Source organism: Osmerus mordax, chromosome 28, assembly GCF_038355195.1.
Source record: "Osmerus mordax isolate fOsmMor3 chromosome 28, fOsmMor3.pri, whole genome shotgun sequence".
Classification (NCBI taxonomy): Eukaryota; Metazoa; Chordata; class Actinopteri; order Osmeriformes; family Osmeridae; genus Osmerus; species Osmerus mordax.
This window is the reverse complement of record NC_090077.1, coordinates 4,017,421-4,035,150: the sequence shown is the minus strand read 5'-3', so window position 1 is coordinate 4,035,150 and position 17,730 is coordinate 4,017,421. Positions and strand designations below refer to the sequence as shown.

At 47.4% G+C, this 17,730-nt stretch overlaps 1 protein-coding gene across 1 annotated transcript in view; it reads right to left on the bottom strand.

The window, feature by feature from the left end:
• sv2ca (synaptic vesicle glycoprotein 2Ca) overlaps positions 1–17,730 on the bottom strand; it is a 29,645-nt gene that overhangs the window by 8,502 nt on the left and 3,413 nt on the right. Inside the window, exons 2-4 of the mRNA XM_067231281.1 lie at positions 9,352–10,190; positions 2,550–2,730; positions 848–999 (exon numbers count right to left, since the gene is read on the bottom strand). Of these exons, the coding sequence (XP_067087382.1) occupies positions 848–999; positions 2,550–2,730; positions 9,352–9,952 (934 nt within the window). The 5' untranslated portion in view covers positions 9,953–10,190. The remainder of the gene's footprint in view (positions 1–847; positions 1,000–2,549; positions 2,731–9,351; positions 10,191–17,730) is intronic.

Below are 17,730 nucleotides of genomic sequence, written 5' to 3'. Positions count from 1 at the left end.
AGAAAAACATTTGTGAGAGAAAAAGAGAAGAGAGAGATGATTGCGACAGAGAGTTACAGAGGGAAAGAACGTGAAAATAGAGAGAGACAGGAAGATAGATAGAGACCGTGTAGGTACCTATAGAGAGACAGCTGGGACAGGCTTTCAAACTTACCCTCGTTTTTCTTTTTTATATTATCAACGAGTGATGTTTATGTCCAATAGTAGCCCGTAAATCATGGCTTCCCATCCCAATGTGTGTGTGTGTGTGTGTGTGCACATGTGTGCATGCTTATGTGTGCATTTCCCCCATCGCTCCTAGACCTTGGTATGCATAAATCACACCACCTTCTCTCCGTTGAGCAATCACTTAGAGGAATGACTTCATCACTTCCCATGCAAGGGCAGTATGGCTTTCCTGGCTCACAGCCAAACTCTCACCTACTTTGCTGCACCCTATCTACAAACCAATCAACTTTTTCCAACTTCATACTTTTGAAGGCATATATGATTCCTTTACATTCTAACAAAAAGAGAGGGTCAGCTGCTATGTATTACGTATTATATTAGTAGTATGTGTGTGTATCTGTGTGCATGTGTAAGCATGTGTGTGTGTGTGTGTATGCGTGTGTGTGTGTGTGACACATTTACATTTACATTTAGTCATTTAGCAGACGCTCTTATCCAGAGCGACTTACAGTAAGTACAGGGACATTTCCCCTGAGGCAAGTAGGGTGAAGTGCCTTGCCCAAGGACACAACGTCCTTTTACACAGCCGAGAATCGAACCGGCAACCTTCTGATTACCAGCCCAATTCCCTAACCGCTCAGCCACCTGACTCCCGTGACTGTGATACAGTCCCGCTCACCATAGTGAGGGATGATGGCCCAGGCCATGGCCGAGGCGTAGATCTCTCCGATCATCCAGAACATGCACAGCCAGCTCAGGTGCTCCCCTCTCTTCTCCCTGGAGAGCACCTCTGCAAAGAAGGAGAACACAATGGGAACAGCGCCCCCTATCCTGCAGGAGGGGAGATGAAGGAGAGGAGATTCAGAGGGGGGACAGGTGGATCACTGGAGAGGGCAGAACGTCAGTTAACATAACACCATTTGAAATACTGTAGAACACACAATGCATAGCCAAATGATAGAAAACCGATCAACAGAAACTGAGTGATTTCAGTTGGATGACTTTCTAGAAGTCCTTTTGGAACAGACGCCAGAGATCCTGGATAAAGACGATCAACGATCATGATGCTGACTAAACGGAGAAGCCCTCGTCCCGAACAGAGGGAATTTCCTTGGTGTTCCTGTTAACCATTAGGCTGAGAGCCAGTCCTTGGGGATTCACAAGCTTTGCCCCTGTAGGCTGTTTGGCAGGCCTTTTCAATTACTCTAAGGGGCTCCAGGGAAAGAGGCGGGAAAACAATTACTCAATGAGTTCTTAAATGGAACACACACCCGCCACATGTTTCCTCGCCATAGCTCAATTATCTTGTCTCATGTTGCTATCTCTGTGCAGCGAGCAAATATGGTGTTCCTGTTTCAACAGAGTCTTGTCACTCGCCCATCACAAAGGCCCGGTTCTTTTCCTGAAACAGTGCCTCGTACAGCTGTCGGAGGGTCCTTGTTCCTTGTAGAGAGAGACGAGTTTGAGAGGAGGACAGGATGTCGATGGACGTGACCGGAGAAAAACGTTTTCGGAACCTTTCACTTCCAGAAGGGTTTGAATTAAACTGTTGGGGGATTAGCTAACATTTCTGAATCATTGGTTTTCTCGACGGTTTCTCGACTTCAAAGTTGCTCTTTCAATTATTCAAATGTTGTTTTTCAAGACATAAGACAATTAGAAACTAGATTTCTATGCTAATTAATATTGGATGTTTCCGACACGTAAAACATTTCACGAGCGACATTACAAGGACTAATCCCCTTGCGCTGTGTGATAGACAGATGTATCTACAAAGTCCCACCTCTGCAGGGAGAGGTTTTAAGGCTGAATCCCAGCTGTCGCTGATGTAGTTGTGGCTTTGCACACTTTCATTAAGGGGGCGTTCAATTACTGTCAAACAAACAAACTTCCCGACAGGCCGACCGACAGACAGACATTATGTACTCAATGTAGACAAGTCAGGTCAGGCCCCAGTCCTTAGATGAGAATGAAACCACAGATGATAATGAAACCACAGGTGAAATAGTGAAGGTAGAGGGATTATGTCTTTGATCCCCCCCCAACCAATCACCACTGGCTGTGAGAGTAAATGTTGACAGAGAGATTCAGGACTGGATTTCCATTAGAGAAGCGTGATTAACCCAAGAAGTTAGTGTGTGCTCATTAGACGACAGGTCTCCGTGGAAGATAGCCTGACATTAACAAACAGTCACAGTAATGGATAGGACAGCTGGAGACACACATCCCATCGAGATGTACATTTCCTAGTTTCCCTAAGCTTGGTCTCCTCGACAGATTCAGCCCTGATACGGTGCTGAAAATCGTTCTTAAAGACAATATCGACATATTTCTCCGGGACCTGGTGTGTTTCCGTCGGGAGTGGAGTGTGCGGGGCTCACCCGAAGCCTGCCACTATGCGGCAGAGCAGGAAGACGCCGTAGCCCTGGACGAAGGAGGACAGGAAGGCGAAGAAGCCGTTTATGGACATGCAGATGAGCAGGCACTGTCTGCGGCCCACCTTGTCTGACATGCCCCCCCAGAAGAAGGCTCCCAGCATCATCCCCACGTACACGATGCTGCCTGCAGACAGATCGAGAGACAGAGAGAGAGACAGAGAGAGACAGAGAGAGAGAGACACAGAGAGACAGAGAGAGAGAGAGAGAGAGAGAGACGGAGAGAGGACACAAAAGCACAGTATGTTATCCCTTTCAACGCTACTTGTTCTCTGACATCACAACTCTGCCAGGAAGCACTGGAGAATTCTTGTCTCGCCGGAGAGTCTGACTCTAAATGATCGGACATAAAAGTGTCAAAGTAAAGTATGACGTCGCATAAAGCTTCATAATTACCCGAGTCAGAACAGACTGTTTCTCATTAATACAGTTTAAAAGGGAAATTGCCATGAATCTATCTTGAATGGAAAAACTTAAGCCATGCTAAAGGGGGAGAGTTCAATGTGCATTTTGGCTGAATGACAGGTGGGTAAAGATACAGTATCACACCCTGATACTGTTCCTGTGTCAGCTTTGGCCATGGCAAAGATACATCACACACACACACAGACACAGACATATACCAGCACTATGTTCCCACTACACTTTTTCCTCAGGCCTTAGCCAAAGAAACAAATTCCCCATGACCTTCATATTTTTCACAATTTCCAGCTTGTCTACACTAGGGTGAGCCCATTGCTTTAGCCGGAGCTGTACTTACCGATCCTCAACCTGTAACTAAGAATCCAAAGTGGAACACCACCCCAGTTAAAGCCAAGCACTGTCCGCTGAGCAGTAACACAGTGAATAAACGCACTGTTGAATAGACTTGAAACCACAGACACCAGTAAATGGGATGACACACGAGCACAGTGATAACGGGCGACTTCGCAACGGGCCCTCTGCTCTCCTTTAAGCTTCCCTCATCGGGTGGGCAATCAATGTTCCAACAAAACACCATTGATTTCCCCCTACTGATGATCCTGATGGTGTTCCAGACAGGGTCTCTTCATCATGCAGCGCTCGTTTAGTTTCCGTCTGATTGTGGATCCTTCCACCGGCTTCTCTGCAGCATTCATCATCTCCCCTCCCGTTCCGCTCCGCTCCTCCCTCACGTCATCCCTTGTTTTGTATTGTTCCTTTCAGATATCTGTAGCTTTACCTGGCTGAGAGTTACAGAGATGCTTTAATGAAAATAGATGCTTTACGGCTAAGTGTTAGTCCTCGTGCATTATCGGTGGACGGGAATATCTTTTCGGATCTTTGCTACTTGCTAACAAGCTGAGGCATTCAGCAATGCTTCAAGGAAGAGGGCTTTCATGTGTATTCTCAAAGTCGACGCAAAGACCAAAACAACAGATTGCAACAGATCTGGCCACATTCTGCTTACACATGCTGGGATATAGCTTGGCCTGCGGTAGAAGGCACTATGTCTAAGCCATTACAAGGCAGCGATGCAGGATACACCTCATTTGTTTTATGACTTCAGTCAGATCTCATCTCCGGTCCAAGAGCATATGGCTGGGACAGATAGGTCTCTTTTACATCAGGGGGCAGGCTGGGGGCATCCTTGTGAGTTGTGTGGCAGCCATCTTGAAATATGGCTGCCACAAAAGCATTCGTTTCTAAAGTGCAACAAAATCTCTACATCTACATGTCTCATTAATGCGACTTGTTGGGAATTATAGTCAAATGCAGAATGCAAATACATTTAAAAAAGACTCATTATGGTCACAACCCCCTGAGGATCTTCCATTAGGTAATGAACTTATTGATCGTGGCATCCCACTTTGCTGCCTGGCCCAGAGTGTGTTGTCAGCACAGGTGCCAAAAGGGCTATAGTCTACATTTCAAGGTTACAATAAACCCAAAATACCTATTCCAGTTCAGCCACAAATGGAAGAATAGCAGCTAAGAATAGCAGCTAAAAGCAGCTACTTCAGGTTTACAAAGAAACCCCCACCTCTTCTCTCTCTCTGTCTCTCTCTCTCTCTGTCTCTCTCTCTCTCTGTGTCTCTCTGTCTCTCTCTCTCTCTCTCTCTCTCTCTGTCTCTCTCTGTCTCTCTCTCTCTGTCTCTCTCTCTCTGTCTCTCTCTGTCTCTCTGTCTCTCTGTCTCTCTCTCTCACTGTCTCTCTCTCTGTCTCTCTCTCCCAAGTTAAACTGATTCCTAGGCTGAGGTCTGTAGTCAGGACCCTGGAGAGCTGCACCTGACAGAAGTCGGGCTAGGGAGACTGTCAAAGAGAGCACAGCACTTCAGAGATGCTCACTGAAACCATGAAACCACGCTGACCTTACATTAATGGTGTCCACACATGGCCTGCGCAGTGTACCGTGTAGCTCACCATATGAAAGAACTGTGGCTGAACGTACATTGGTCCAGCATTAGCCTAGTTAAAGAAAGCTACAGGGAGGTACAGCCCTGGGTGTCATAGTGGGTCAGTCCTCCCCTTCCTAGATGACCAGTGGCCATTCCCGGTCCTGTCAGGCTTGGTTTACTGTATGAGGCTGGGGGGTGGGGGGGGGGGGGGGCGGGCAAGGGACACTGGGATAGCGGAGGTTGTGGAGGGTGTCTCTGAGAAGGCCTTAAATGAAAAGACCTCAATTCCTTGCACTGAACACCCTCGGCCGTCATCGGAGTGATGCAGTCTGGGTATGAATGTGCGTCAGTGCTTGAACTTTGAGAGGAGGACGTTCAAATTATATTTGAGGATCTTCGAAAAAGTTGAAGTTCTGAATATCACATTCTTTAGAGAGATAATATGAATGAGAACTGAAAAAAAACACGGAATCCATAACTCCACAGTTCTCAGCTCTAACCTTCCCACAAGCTTCGGGTTGGATTCCCGAAACGTCTCAGCTTTATACATATTCAGCAGACACCGCTGACTCTGAAGGAGGAGCCTTTGAAAGAAAAGTCCCAAGCTTGCTGCCTCACTATCCTCACTCAGCACACACACAAAAAAAAAAAAAAAACATTGAATGAAAAAGATTGATACGGAAATGTATACAGTACAGCCTACCGTTTCAGTCTTACTTTCAACACCAGGGTTAGGGTTGGTGGGGGTTTAAACTATGCAGCTTCTGGCCTTTCATGAGATAAAATCACAATCAACACCAGTCAAAAGCTTCAAACCAACACTCCCCCCCCCCCCCCCCTCGTCCCTCCCCTTGAAAAACATTGGAAAGAAGGAAGAATAATGAAAGAGTTTGAATCTTAAAAGATCAAACAAGGAGAGAGGAGGACGATGACATAAGAGGAGAGAGATAATGAGGGAGGAGCTAAGAGAAAGCCTGGAAGAGAGAGAGAAACAGTGTCAATAGTGTCAGAGAGAAGACGAACAATTGGAGGAAGAAAAAAAAGAGATAGAGGAAGAGAGTGAAAGAGAAAAAAGGATTAAAAAAATAAGGAATTAGAGAGGAAGCTGGAGTCAGAGAACAAGAGTAAGAAAGAATGAAAGAGAGAGAGAGACAGAGAGAGAGAGAAAGAGCAAGAGAGAGAGAGAAAGAGAGAGAGAGAGAGATAGAGAGAGGGTGTGGGGAAGGCCCTGCATGTGGTGTTTTTTATTTTGGTGTGCTGTCAGATCGCGAGGAGCCCCCAGAGAGCCGTGGGAGCGCTGAGCTACATCACGGCCTCTTTTCCGATTTCACGCTTTCATGCTCTTCGCTCTTAGCGGGGCAAACTGTTCCAGTGCCACACAAAACGCCCCGCTCTCTTCTATCTACTCTGCCTGTTGTGCAGGGCACAGCATGCCTGGTGCTACATCTATGGCTGCTACGAACGGCGTGATCCCCCCCTCTACCTCCTAACCTCATCTCCTCCTTTTTGTCTTTCTTTCTCGCTCCTCTCACCTGTTCACTATAATTTCCTTTTTAGTTTCGGAGTTGTCTCTCTGTCTCGTCCCCCCCCCCCCCCCCCCCCCCCAGTCTCTTCATTTTGTTCTTTCTCGGCGCGTCTCCCTTTCCCTTTCTCCTCTCTCTTGCCTCCCACCCTTCTCTCCTCTCCTGCTCCCAGCCCCTGTACACTGAGCAGCGTGTAATCACATTTGTAGTACATCATGTCAGGCTTCGCTGTAGTCGTGCCCCCTCTTTTGCCGAGGAAAAGCGCCACCTCCGCCGAAAAGGAGATCGCTGTCTTTGTCATGATTCAGGCAGAAAGGGCAGGATTTCAAAGAAATCTTCAGGAAAGTAACTTATCTTCGCAGGCTAAGGGCTGAATGTTCAGGAGCCGGGGGATGACTCACTAAGCTACAGTAATGACACCAAGCTGCCTGGCATTAATGAGAATGAAACAGATAGGCGTGAATTATTTGTACCCTGTGAACACTCAGTAAGGCAGTGGAACGATATCATGCACACGGCCTGTTATTGCTGGTCTGGTGTTTGCTGGTGTAGCATGTTTGGTGTGTTGTCTCTCCCGTACAGATACACACTCACACAAGTGTTCTCTCACACACACACACGCATTTGAACTTAAAAGCCCTATCTAAAACGCAGCATCCCCCTCCCCACACAATTTTTCTTTCTCTCAACCCATCTCTCTTTCCTTATCCCTCTCTCTTTGAAACACACACACACACCCACGCATAAAACGTCTCTGCCACCCCACACACACGCACGCTCATAAAAGTCATTCAACGCAACCGCACACACACAGGAAAGGCTGTCTGCGCCAGCACACAAACACACTCCCACACAGTGGAGCTGCACTCGTGGTATTCTATCTGCAGTGGCACAGCTATCTCGCTGCAGTTTAGCCATACCCAGCTGCCCGTGGACCTGCACCACTGGCTCCCCACACACACACACACACTGAGGGGGGGGGGGGGGGAGGGAGGGAGGGAGGGAGGGAGGGAGGGAGGGAGGGAGGGAGGGAGGGAGGGAGGGAGGGAGGGAGGGAGGGAGGGAGGGAGGGAGGGAGGGAGGGAGGGAGGGAGGAAGAAGGAGAGCGAGAGACACAGGAACGGAAGGAGGCAGAGGAAGAGAACGAGAGGGAAACAGTCGAGGGGAGATGAAAAAAAGAGGGGACAGAGAGAACGACAATGCAACAAATAAACGTGAGAGCGATCTGGCAAGAATGACAGCCCCCGAGCGAGGGAGGGAGGGTACGGGAACACGGGGTGAACAAAAGAAAGAGGTCGATGGCGATAGGGCGAGGGATTCTATTGTTTAATTGTGCTGGAGAAGATTAGCATGTCTTATCCACTATCTCACTCAGCTCTCGCTACTGATGATCAGATATCGGCTGCCTCTTCCTCTCTCTCTCTCTCCCTCTCTTTCCCTCCCCACCTCTCCCTCACTCTATCGTTTCCCCGCTCCGTCTCACACTCCCTCCGTCTTTCCATCCCCACTTGCCCCTTCGTACCTCCTTCTCTCCACTCTCATTAAGCTCTCCTTCCCTCCTCTTCCTTGGTCCTCTCTCTCTCTCTATCTATCTTTCTCTCTCTCTCTCTCTCTCTCTCTCTCTCTCTCTCTATCTCTCTCTCTCTCTCTCTCTCTCGTTTCACCCTAGTTCCAATGCACCGTTTAAGATTCCAGCAGGATCAGGATCCTGTTAGTCCCAAAATTGAGTTCGCTAATTGAATCAGTGTTTTAGGCATCCATTCCATTCGGAAACCCATCGCGTTGTTGCTATTGCATTACGCTTCACCATTCAGCTGTGTCCCAGCAGCCTGCCGTAGCCTTCTGATGTGATTAATGCCCAGGTGCGTTGTTCCCGTGGCCGTACTGTACGATCCACTCTGCTGGAGCCCACAAAGCAGCAACCACAGGCCGGTGGGATTCACTTCCTAGTCATTTAATCAGCTGTGGCGAATCGAAACGTGCCTAACGACGGCAGTGAAATTGTGGATGACGTTAGAACGTAAACGCGGTAAAGGGGCGAAGTTCAACTCGGTTATCTCGTCCATCTCGAATCTCGCGGATTAGAATTCTGAAATTCAACGTCCTCTGGAAGTGCTGATTTTGTTGATGTCCCGTCATGGCAACCGCATAGTATTTAAACACTTCACTTTTTTTGTAAGCGGTAATTACAGTTAGCATAATTAGTCTCAAAGGACAAAACGGACAAGGTCAGGGTAATCATGTATGCTACCTTTCCAAATGTGCGCACACACATGCCCACACACACACACACACACACACACGCACACACACACACACGGACACACACCAGTCATGTTTAGCCTTAGTCACCTCAACAGGGGTGGAGCCTCCAGGTAATCAGGGAGAGAGAGATTGCAGAGAGCATTGAAGAAGAAGAGAGAGAGACTGGGGGGAGGGGGGAGGGATTTGGAACAACAGATTCAACTGTGGTAGGGATTCTTACATTTATGTGCTGACCTCAACAATCAACCATCGATTCTCTAATTGAACTGAATCTCTAGTTGGTGCTGCTTTTGTCTTTGTGTCTTTAACGGCCACCAGAATGAATCCTTTCAGCCCTCTGCAAGTGGACCCGTCTCAGAACAAGCGGTACTGTAGGACTAGTGATGGATTGCACACCTGCAGTCATTTGGGCTCTCGTGACTCCTGCTGAAAGCAAAGTGGACACAGGAGGGATGCGTCTCCTATAAGCACTAGCCGAGAAAGGAACCGACCGATATGATTCATCTCGATGGCCCTTCTCCTTAGCCAGCCATACCGCAGTTCACTATTTACTCACACACCCTATTGCGTACCAAAGAAAACACACACGCACGCACACCTTACCTAGCCACCCTGAGCTGGAATTGGGCACGCACATGTCTGTCTCGGCGCTGGGCAGCACGAAGCCAACCACGAACACCTCCACGCCGTCCGACATGAGGGCCAGGCCCAGCACCAGGAACAGCTGCCACTGGAACCTCCCGTGGCCGCACTCCTGGATGATGAGCTCGTACTGCTGGGCCAGCTCCTCCTCGTCCGCCCGCCTCTCCTCCTCCAGCTCCTTGCGGTCCCTCATGCCGTCCGACAGCGGCTGGCCCACGGCCACCTGGCCCTCCCGGGCCTTGCCCTCGGTGGCGGCGGGGATCCCCTGGTACTCGCCCTCGTAGATCTCGTCCTCGTCGTCGTGGCCCTCCGTGTTGTCGCTGGAGGCGTCCTCGTTGTCGTTGTAGCCGCCGCCGTCCGTCGCCGGGCGTCCCCGGCGGCCGGGCTCGTCGCCCTCGTCCTCCTCGTCCTGGAAGCGGCTGTAGTTGCGGTGGGAGGAGTACTCGTCGGTGGCGAGGTTGACCGCCTTGTTGACCTTCTTGGCCGCGTGCTTCTTGGCCTCCCTGGCGATGTCCTTGGCGCCCTTCGCCAGGGAAGTCCTGTTGTCGTAGCTGTCCTCCATGCTGGCACCGAGGGAGCTCTTCGAGGGGGGGTGCAGGAGAGGGTGCCGGGGGCGGAAGCAGAGGCGGGTTGGGTGGAAGGGTGGGGGCGGTGTGGACGGGGGGTGGGTGTCAACAGACAGAGGGAGCTCTGGGGCGCGGTGAGGCGGGGGTGGAGGTGCAGCAGGGGGAAAACCCTGGAGACTGCAGTCACCACAGGAGACAATCCACACTGGCTGGGGATATCATGAAGCAGGCTGTCTGTAGGAGAGAAAGTGAGGGGGAGAGAGAGAGAGAGAAGGCAAATAAGGTCAGTACCTCACATCTCTCCACTGCCTCCATACCCAGAACAAGCAGGTGATACACTGGCAGGACAAACTCTCTCAACATTCTGCCTCCATCCTTCATGCCCTTTTAATCATTTCATTGAGAGATGCGAGGGGAATTGCATTGGCTATGTTACTGTCAGTTTATATTCGCAAAGTACATTCAATTTCGAGCAAAAGCTCCCCCGTTTAATATTTAATAAGTCGCCCTCAGTCTCAGGATGGGCCAATGTGCTGAGTCATGATCTGCCCGGTAAAACTAAGCTGCCTGAAATCAATTTGGGTTTTAATAAAGTGTTGGTTTGTTCGGTGGGTGGGTGTGTGGTGTGGTGTGGCATGTCAGTAAGGGCTGCTCCATCCTGTAACCCATGGTTGAGTGACTGGGGAACACTGAGGGTAATGGCCGCATCCTGCACACACGCACACACACAGATGCACAGACACAGAGTTACGCGCACACACAGGCAATTGTGCTCTGAAGAAACGGATTTGGCTTGGTCAGTGGATTCATACACATGAATGAGGCCACACACACACACACACACACACTGGCTAGGAGAAACCCCTCCAGTAGAGAAGCCCTTGGTTGGTGGGAAGCAGACCCCAGTGCAGCCCTGTGTAACATGATTTCCGGTGACTGCTTGTGAACATCCCACCATCTTATCGGGTTATTTATCCAAGGATGTGTAACGTGATTAAGGTGGGTGAAATAAAAGTACAATTAAACTGCTGATTTGACAGAGTTGCAAGTATTTGCTATATCATCTCATATGAGTAGGGAGTCTGTGTGTGTGTGTGTGTGTGTGTGTGTGCACGTGTGTGTGTGTGTGTGTGTGCACGTGTGTGTGTGCACGTGTGTGTGTGTGTGGCGTCCCTGTGTGTCTCTGAGCTGCTCTCCACAGTCTCTAATGAACACTGAAGCCCTGTCAGGAGGACACAAATCACAGCCCAGGCCTCAGCTCCCATAATGCAATTTTACTGGGTAAAATGACACCACTGATTCAAGGTGACTCTGCTAATCCCTTTTGGCTCATCGGTAGGCTTCTTTAGTTAAGACCGTTATTATAACCATTCTCTTTTGACGTGCATTGTTTCATTTTTCAGCAGGCAGAATGGCTTCATCCTTGTAATAGCCCAAAGTTCTGCAAAGTATCTGTATTCAATAGGAATCTGTATTCATTTGTTCTCAAGACCTTTATTTAACCAGACTAACTGCATCATTTCAGGAGGTAGGTGAAGGACGGGACTGACAATAACATTCTGCTCGGGCAGTACTTTTCTAGAACCCCCAAAACTGAATTGTAATATTCGATTTCAATATGTTTTTTCTTCCCTTCCCGTAGCTGCAGATAAGAACATCTCTCATGCCGGGACGTCGACGACGACGTGAACTCTGTGGACGGGAACCGACAGCAATGGCCTGACAGCCTATCAGGACGAGAGGATGACGCCTTGCCGTTCTCTAAGCAGGACCATCACATTCATGCAACACCCTCAACCACACACACACATACACACACACACACTCGAGCAGGGCGGGTGTCCAGCCAGCGTGTGTCAGTCAGTCAGGAAGTTGGCAGAGCGCAGCGCGAGCGCCCCTGTCAGCGGTGATGAGGCTCAGAGGCAGGCGCAGCGCCTCGCCAGCGGCCTCGCCGTCCACCCCACCTGACTGCCGCTGATGAGGCGGAGACAGCGCAGACAGCAGGGCCAGCAGGAGCTCAACAAACACATCTCCAGACACCTCCCCCCCACCCACCCCAACCCACCCCCACCAAACCTACCACCAACCATCTCCCCCGACACCACACCCATCCTCGACATCAGCAAAATCTCCACCCCACCGCCAACCTCCCTTTCCCAAGCCCTACAGGCGTCCAGTCCCATCCAGCCTCCGCCAGTCCTTCACCCTCAGTCATCCATGCTTCATGCTGGCTGACACACTGAACAGGAGATGAGCCCAGACTCAGAGGGGTTCTTCAGCGGGTAGGTAGAGGATCAACGCCAGGCGTATCCTGCTGCTGTGACCCGTCTGACGGTGGCTAGAAATAGGCCTCAGTGCCCTGGTGACAGCCTCTGTCTTTGTGATGGATGGTGGCTCTACTTTCCCCCCTGCCTCTTAGAAGAGTAAAGTACTCCAGGTCAGGAATTGGATATCTCCAAGGCGCTAAACTACTGCATGCCTTATTTCAGAGATAAACTGAACAGATTGGATTTGTATAGTGGGAGTATAAGATTAATAGTTTGTTGATTATATAAATGTTTCACCAAATGGGAACCAATTCCATAAAACCAATGCCACATTCCAGGCCAACATGACTTTAATGAATGTCTTTGTTTTTGATTACGTTAATCTCGTTTTAAAGCAATGAAACGCTTGCGTTAAGAAGTCACACTCTAATGGAGTTTAAAATGAGAGTTTCCTGGAATGAGAACCTGAGGCGGTCCTTAACAATCACCAAAGTTTGTCTCTTCATCGTGATAGCGATGAAGACTGTGAGCCGTTTGGCTGAGAGCAACCACAGTGACTAATGAATCCATTACCATCTCAATTAGACTGGTGTGAGTGATTGCCGCACTCCAGTACCAGTGTGAAAGGCACAAGGAAGAGTGACAAGGAAGAGCTGTTTCGCTTTGAAAGCCTTTTGTCTCGTGAGTCATCCAAACAACTGGGAATTGTACACCCCGACTATATTCTAATGAGACGAACGGAAAAATCCATACCGCTTGTTTGAGTTTGTGCAGCCAAATGGATGCAAACATATTCTCTGACAACCCAGCAACAGGCCATTTATGCCATGTAACATATTTACTTGTGTACTCCACCTCTATGAAACCTTCAAGGAAGAGAGGTAATGTATTCAGCCCTAGTCCTGTCTGGCTTGTCAGTGTCCTCGGTTGGTCAAAGACATGCGTGGGCGGAAGGCAAGGGGGCGGGGGTTACCGAGGGAGGAGCCGGCGACGGGCGTGTTCCATCAGGGAGAGCCGTGCAGGTCCAATCTCTAAATGGGCCGTACTGCACGTAATCCAATAATATAAAAAAAAATACAGAGCGCATGACCTCATCAAGGCAGAGCTGGAGACGGGGCCTGAGTCTGCCAGGGACGTCTTCAGTTAGGAGATTTCATCAGACACGGACGCCATTACTGGGAGTGCGTGGGGGAGGGGGATAATGGAGAGAGAGAGACATGAAGAGGGAAAAGAGAGACAGAGACCGATAAAGACAGAAACAGAGAGAGAGAGAGAGAGAGAGAGAGAGAGAGAGAGAGAGAGAGAGAGAGAGAGAGAGAGAGAGAGAGAGAGAGACGGGAGGAAGAGATATGAGAAGGTAATGCAATGGAAGGAGTGCAGAAACGGGAGAGCGGGTGAAGTAAAGATGACGAATGGGAAGTGGGAAGGCGGAGACGCCGGGGCACACCGGCTACATGAGGAACAAAAGGACCAAAAGTGGAAAAGGTTCCACCTCTGAAGCTGATTGGGTACCCGTCTGTCTGTCAAAGGGTCGCATGATGCAGAGGCAGGTTGATGACCCTGGTCGTGTTCGAGTCAGAATGAAGTCGAGCAGTCGCTACACATTCACACTCCACTGCAACACGCTGGCTAGCACTTTTTACTGGTGGGAAGCGGGATTATGATTATTGTTGACTTCCAGAAATCTCTGGCATGGTTCCGATAAAACATAAGAATCTCCATATGTGTACGTTCCTCTGTGTGTGTGTGTCTGTGTGTGTGTGTGCGTGCACGTGTCTGATTTCCCTGTGGTGAGGTGGGACTGGTGACTGTTTGATCTGAGCGGTGGACATATGGCCATCCTGCCTTGCCAGCCCTCTCTGACTGCAGAGGGAACACAGTGAATCCCTCTCAGGAGCTAAGCAGCCATCCTGATACACACCACTGCTGAGTATCATACATAACAAACACCTGCTTTGAGGGGACCACACAGAATTAGCTAATTACTTTTTGAAGCAGGCAGAAACATTGAAGAAGAAGAAAAGATTTGCAATAATAAAATAGATAGACCTTTTTTTGTCAAATCACAGTCGAATTGTACTGTGAAGAATGACCCTTAGTACAAACCCCAGCAAGGAAAAGCGTTTCTAAAAGGCTTCTAATACAGAAGCAGCCTAAGAAATATGTGATGGTGAGTTGAGAGCACATGTCTGAATAACATCACTGTCCAAAGCCAAGTAATTGGGTGTGCTCAAGCCTTCGGCGAGAGCACAACCTTTGTTCTCTCACATATATATTATTGGGTGTGCTCAAGCCTTCGGCGAGAGCACAACCTTTGTTCTCTCACATATATATTATTATTATTATTATTTTTATTTTTATTTCTTTTTGCCCCCCTAAAACTCAGTAAATACTTGGCCTACATAGACAACGTAGGTGTCAAAAGTTTCGTCTTGGTAGCGATTGAGTTGCTTCTATTGGAATTTACGTTCCGTTGCATGGTTTAAGCTTAAATTAAGTTTTTGTGGCGAAAAGTGAAGCTAACGGTGGCTAATTTGCTAGCCACAGTCACTGACGTTACTAACGTCACTGCGTCACTAACGTCACGAAAACACGCGTGACTACCTTTGCCAGAACATTCGTTTAGCATCTGTTAACTTGGGGGATAGCTAGGCTAACTATAGCTTTACTGCAAGGCAGCTGCAGAAACGCCACAAGAAAAGAGGCCAGGGTGATAACTATTTACTCATTTTACTTTGTGATATGACACACAATTGTGATGTGTAATGTACAATATAAGCTGATATTATTAAGGAAGTACATCTACTTTCGGAAACAGTAGTCTACTATTTCACTGAAGTATTAGCATCATGACATTAGCCTGTGTTTCCCGGGCAACACATACTACAGTGGTCTATGATGTAGCGTTATCTGTTTTCAATCATTAAAATAAACATTCCTCACATATACATTTTCGTTGTAGGATTTATTCTGACATTAGAAACCGATTTGTTGGTGAAATTACCATTACCTGTGGTTTCAAACCAGTGTAGCTCACTGCAACGCTGTAGCTTACGCGAGACACACTACAAAAACATCTAGCTACAGTACACAGCTGTTTAGGAAGTCAAACGGCGACAGAAAATGTTCGGCACTCCCCTTACTTAAATCAAAAGTCTATCTAACTACTAACCTGAACTTCATTGCCACAGCCTAAACGTTGTCAATCTGTTCATGAAAATAATTAATTTCAGCCTAAACCGTACAACGGAACGTTAAATCCAATTCAACCAACGCAATCGCTACCAAGACGAACACAGCAGTAGCCTAGTACTGTACCGTAGTAGTACAATTTACCGGGGCAGCTTCTCAACACAGGGCTATATCGCATTTTGCGTTGTTACTGACAATGATCGCTACCAGTGAGCTTTTTATGAATGAGCAATTTTCCACTAAATAAATGTCAAGCTTATTTACGTTTTGGGGGGCATATTTTCAGTTAGCAGATGGTACCGTTTGAATTGCGATTCCATCTTCTACTGCCGGGTAACGTCGTAGAATAATCTTCAAAGGGGTTGTTTATTCATGAATGAATGCAATATGAGTAGGCTAAATGCCTGAAAATATCATGAGAAGAGAAAAACTTAAAATGACGTTTAAATCATAGAGATTAGGTCAATTTTTACACCGGTCTGCAATAATGTCACGAAAACACGCGTGACTACCTTTGGCAGAACATTCGTTTGGCATCTGTTAACTTGGGGGATAGCTAGGCTAACTATAGCTTTACTGCAAGGCAGCTGCAGAAACGCCACAAACAAAGAGGCCAGGGTGATAAATATTTACTCATTTTACTTTGTGATATGACACACAATTGTGATGTGTAATGTACAATATAAGCTGATATTATTAAGGAAGTACATCTACTTTCGGAAACAGTAGTCTACTATTTCACTGACATATTAGCATCATGACATTAGCCTGTGTTGCCCGGGCAACACATACTACAGTGGTCTATGATGTATCTGTTTTCAATCGTTAAAATAAACATTCCTCACATATACATTTTCGTTGTAGGATTTATTCTGACATTAGTAAACGATTTGTTGGTGAAATTACCATTACCTGTGGTTTCAAACCAGTGTAGCTCACTGCAACGCTGTAGCCTACTGTACCCGAGACACTAGTGTGAGTAGCTAACAACAACTCCTCAGCTGTTTAAGTCAAACGGCAACAGAACATGTTCGGCACTCCCCTTACTCAAAAGTCTTTCAGTAGGGAAACTATCTGACTACTAACCTGAACTTCATTGCCACAGCCTAAACTTTGTCAATCTGTTCATGAAAATAATTAATTTCAGCCTAAACCGTACAACGGAACGTTTAATCGAATTCAACCAACGCAATCGCTATCAAGACGAACACAGCAGTAGTCTACTAGTAGTACTGTACTGTAGTAGTAGAATTTACCGGGGCAGCTTCTCCACACAGGGCTATATCGCATTTTGAGTTGTTACTGACAATGATCGCTACCAGTGAGCTTTTTATGAATGAGCTATTTTCCACTAAATAAATGTCAAGCTTATTTACGTTTTTGGGGGCATATTTTCAGTTAGCAGATGGTACTGTTTGAATCGCGATTCTATCTTCTGCCGGTAAAGTCGTAGAATAATCTTCAAAGGGGGTTCTTTATTAATGAATGAATGCAATATGAGTAGGCTAAATGCCTGAAAATATCACGAGAAGGGACAACTTAAAAGGACGTTTAAGTCATAGAGATTAGGTCCATTTGTACACCGGTCTGCCAAATGTATTCGTTTTGATTCAGCCTGTCAGCTGCCTCTTGCAGGGGAAATGAGAAGACGTCATATTTCATTCTACACTTCACTCGTATTTTGAGTTGTAAATGAGCAGCAAAAAAAAGATGCTTTTAAATCTATGTAATCTTTATAAATAATAAGTAGGCCCGATGCATTTTTATATAAAATATACAGACCCCTGTGCAACCGACGCAAGCAAGCACACCCTACAATTTCCCCAGAAATTGTATCCTCTCTAGTTATTATTATTATTATTTTTATTTCTTTTTGCCCCCCTAAAACTCAGTAAATACTTGGCCTACATAGACAACGTAGGTGTCAAAAGTTTCGTCTTGGTAGCGATTGAGTTGCTTCTATTGGAATTTACGTTCCGTTGCATGGTTTAAGCGTAAGTTAAGTTTTTGTGGCGAAAAGTGAAGCTAACGGTGGCTAATTTGCTAGCCACAGTCACTGACGTTACTAACGTCACTGCGTCACTAACGTCACGAAAACACGCGTGACTACCTTTGCCAGAACATTCGTTTCACATCTGTTAACTTGGGGGATAGCTAGGCTAACTATAGCTTTACTGCAAGGAAGCTGCAGAAACGCCACAAGAAAAGAGGCCAGGGTGATAACTATTTACTCATTTTACTTTGTGATATGACACACAATTGTGATGTGTAATGTACAATATAAGCTGATATTATTAAGGAAGTACATCTACTTT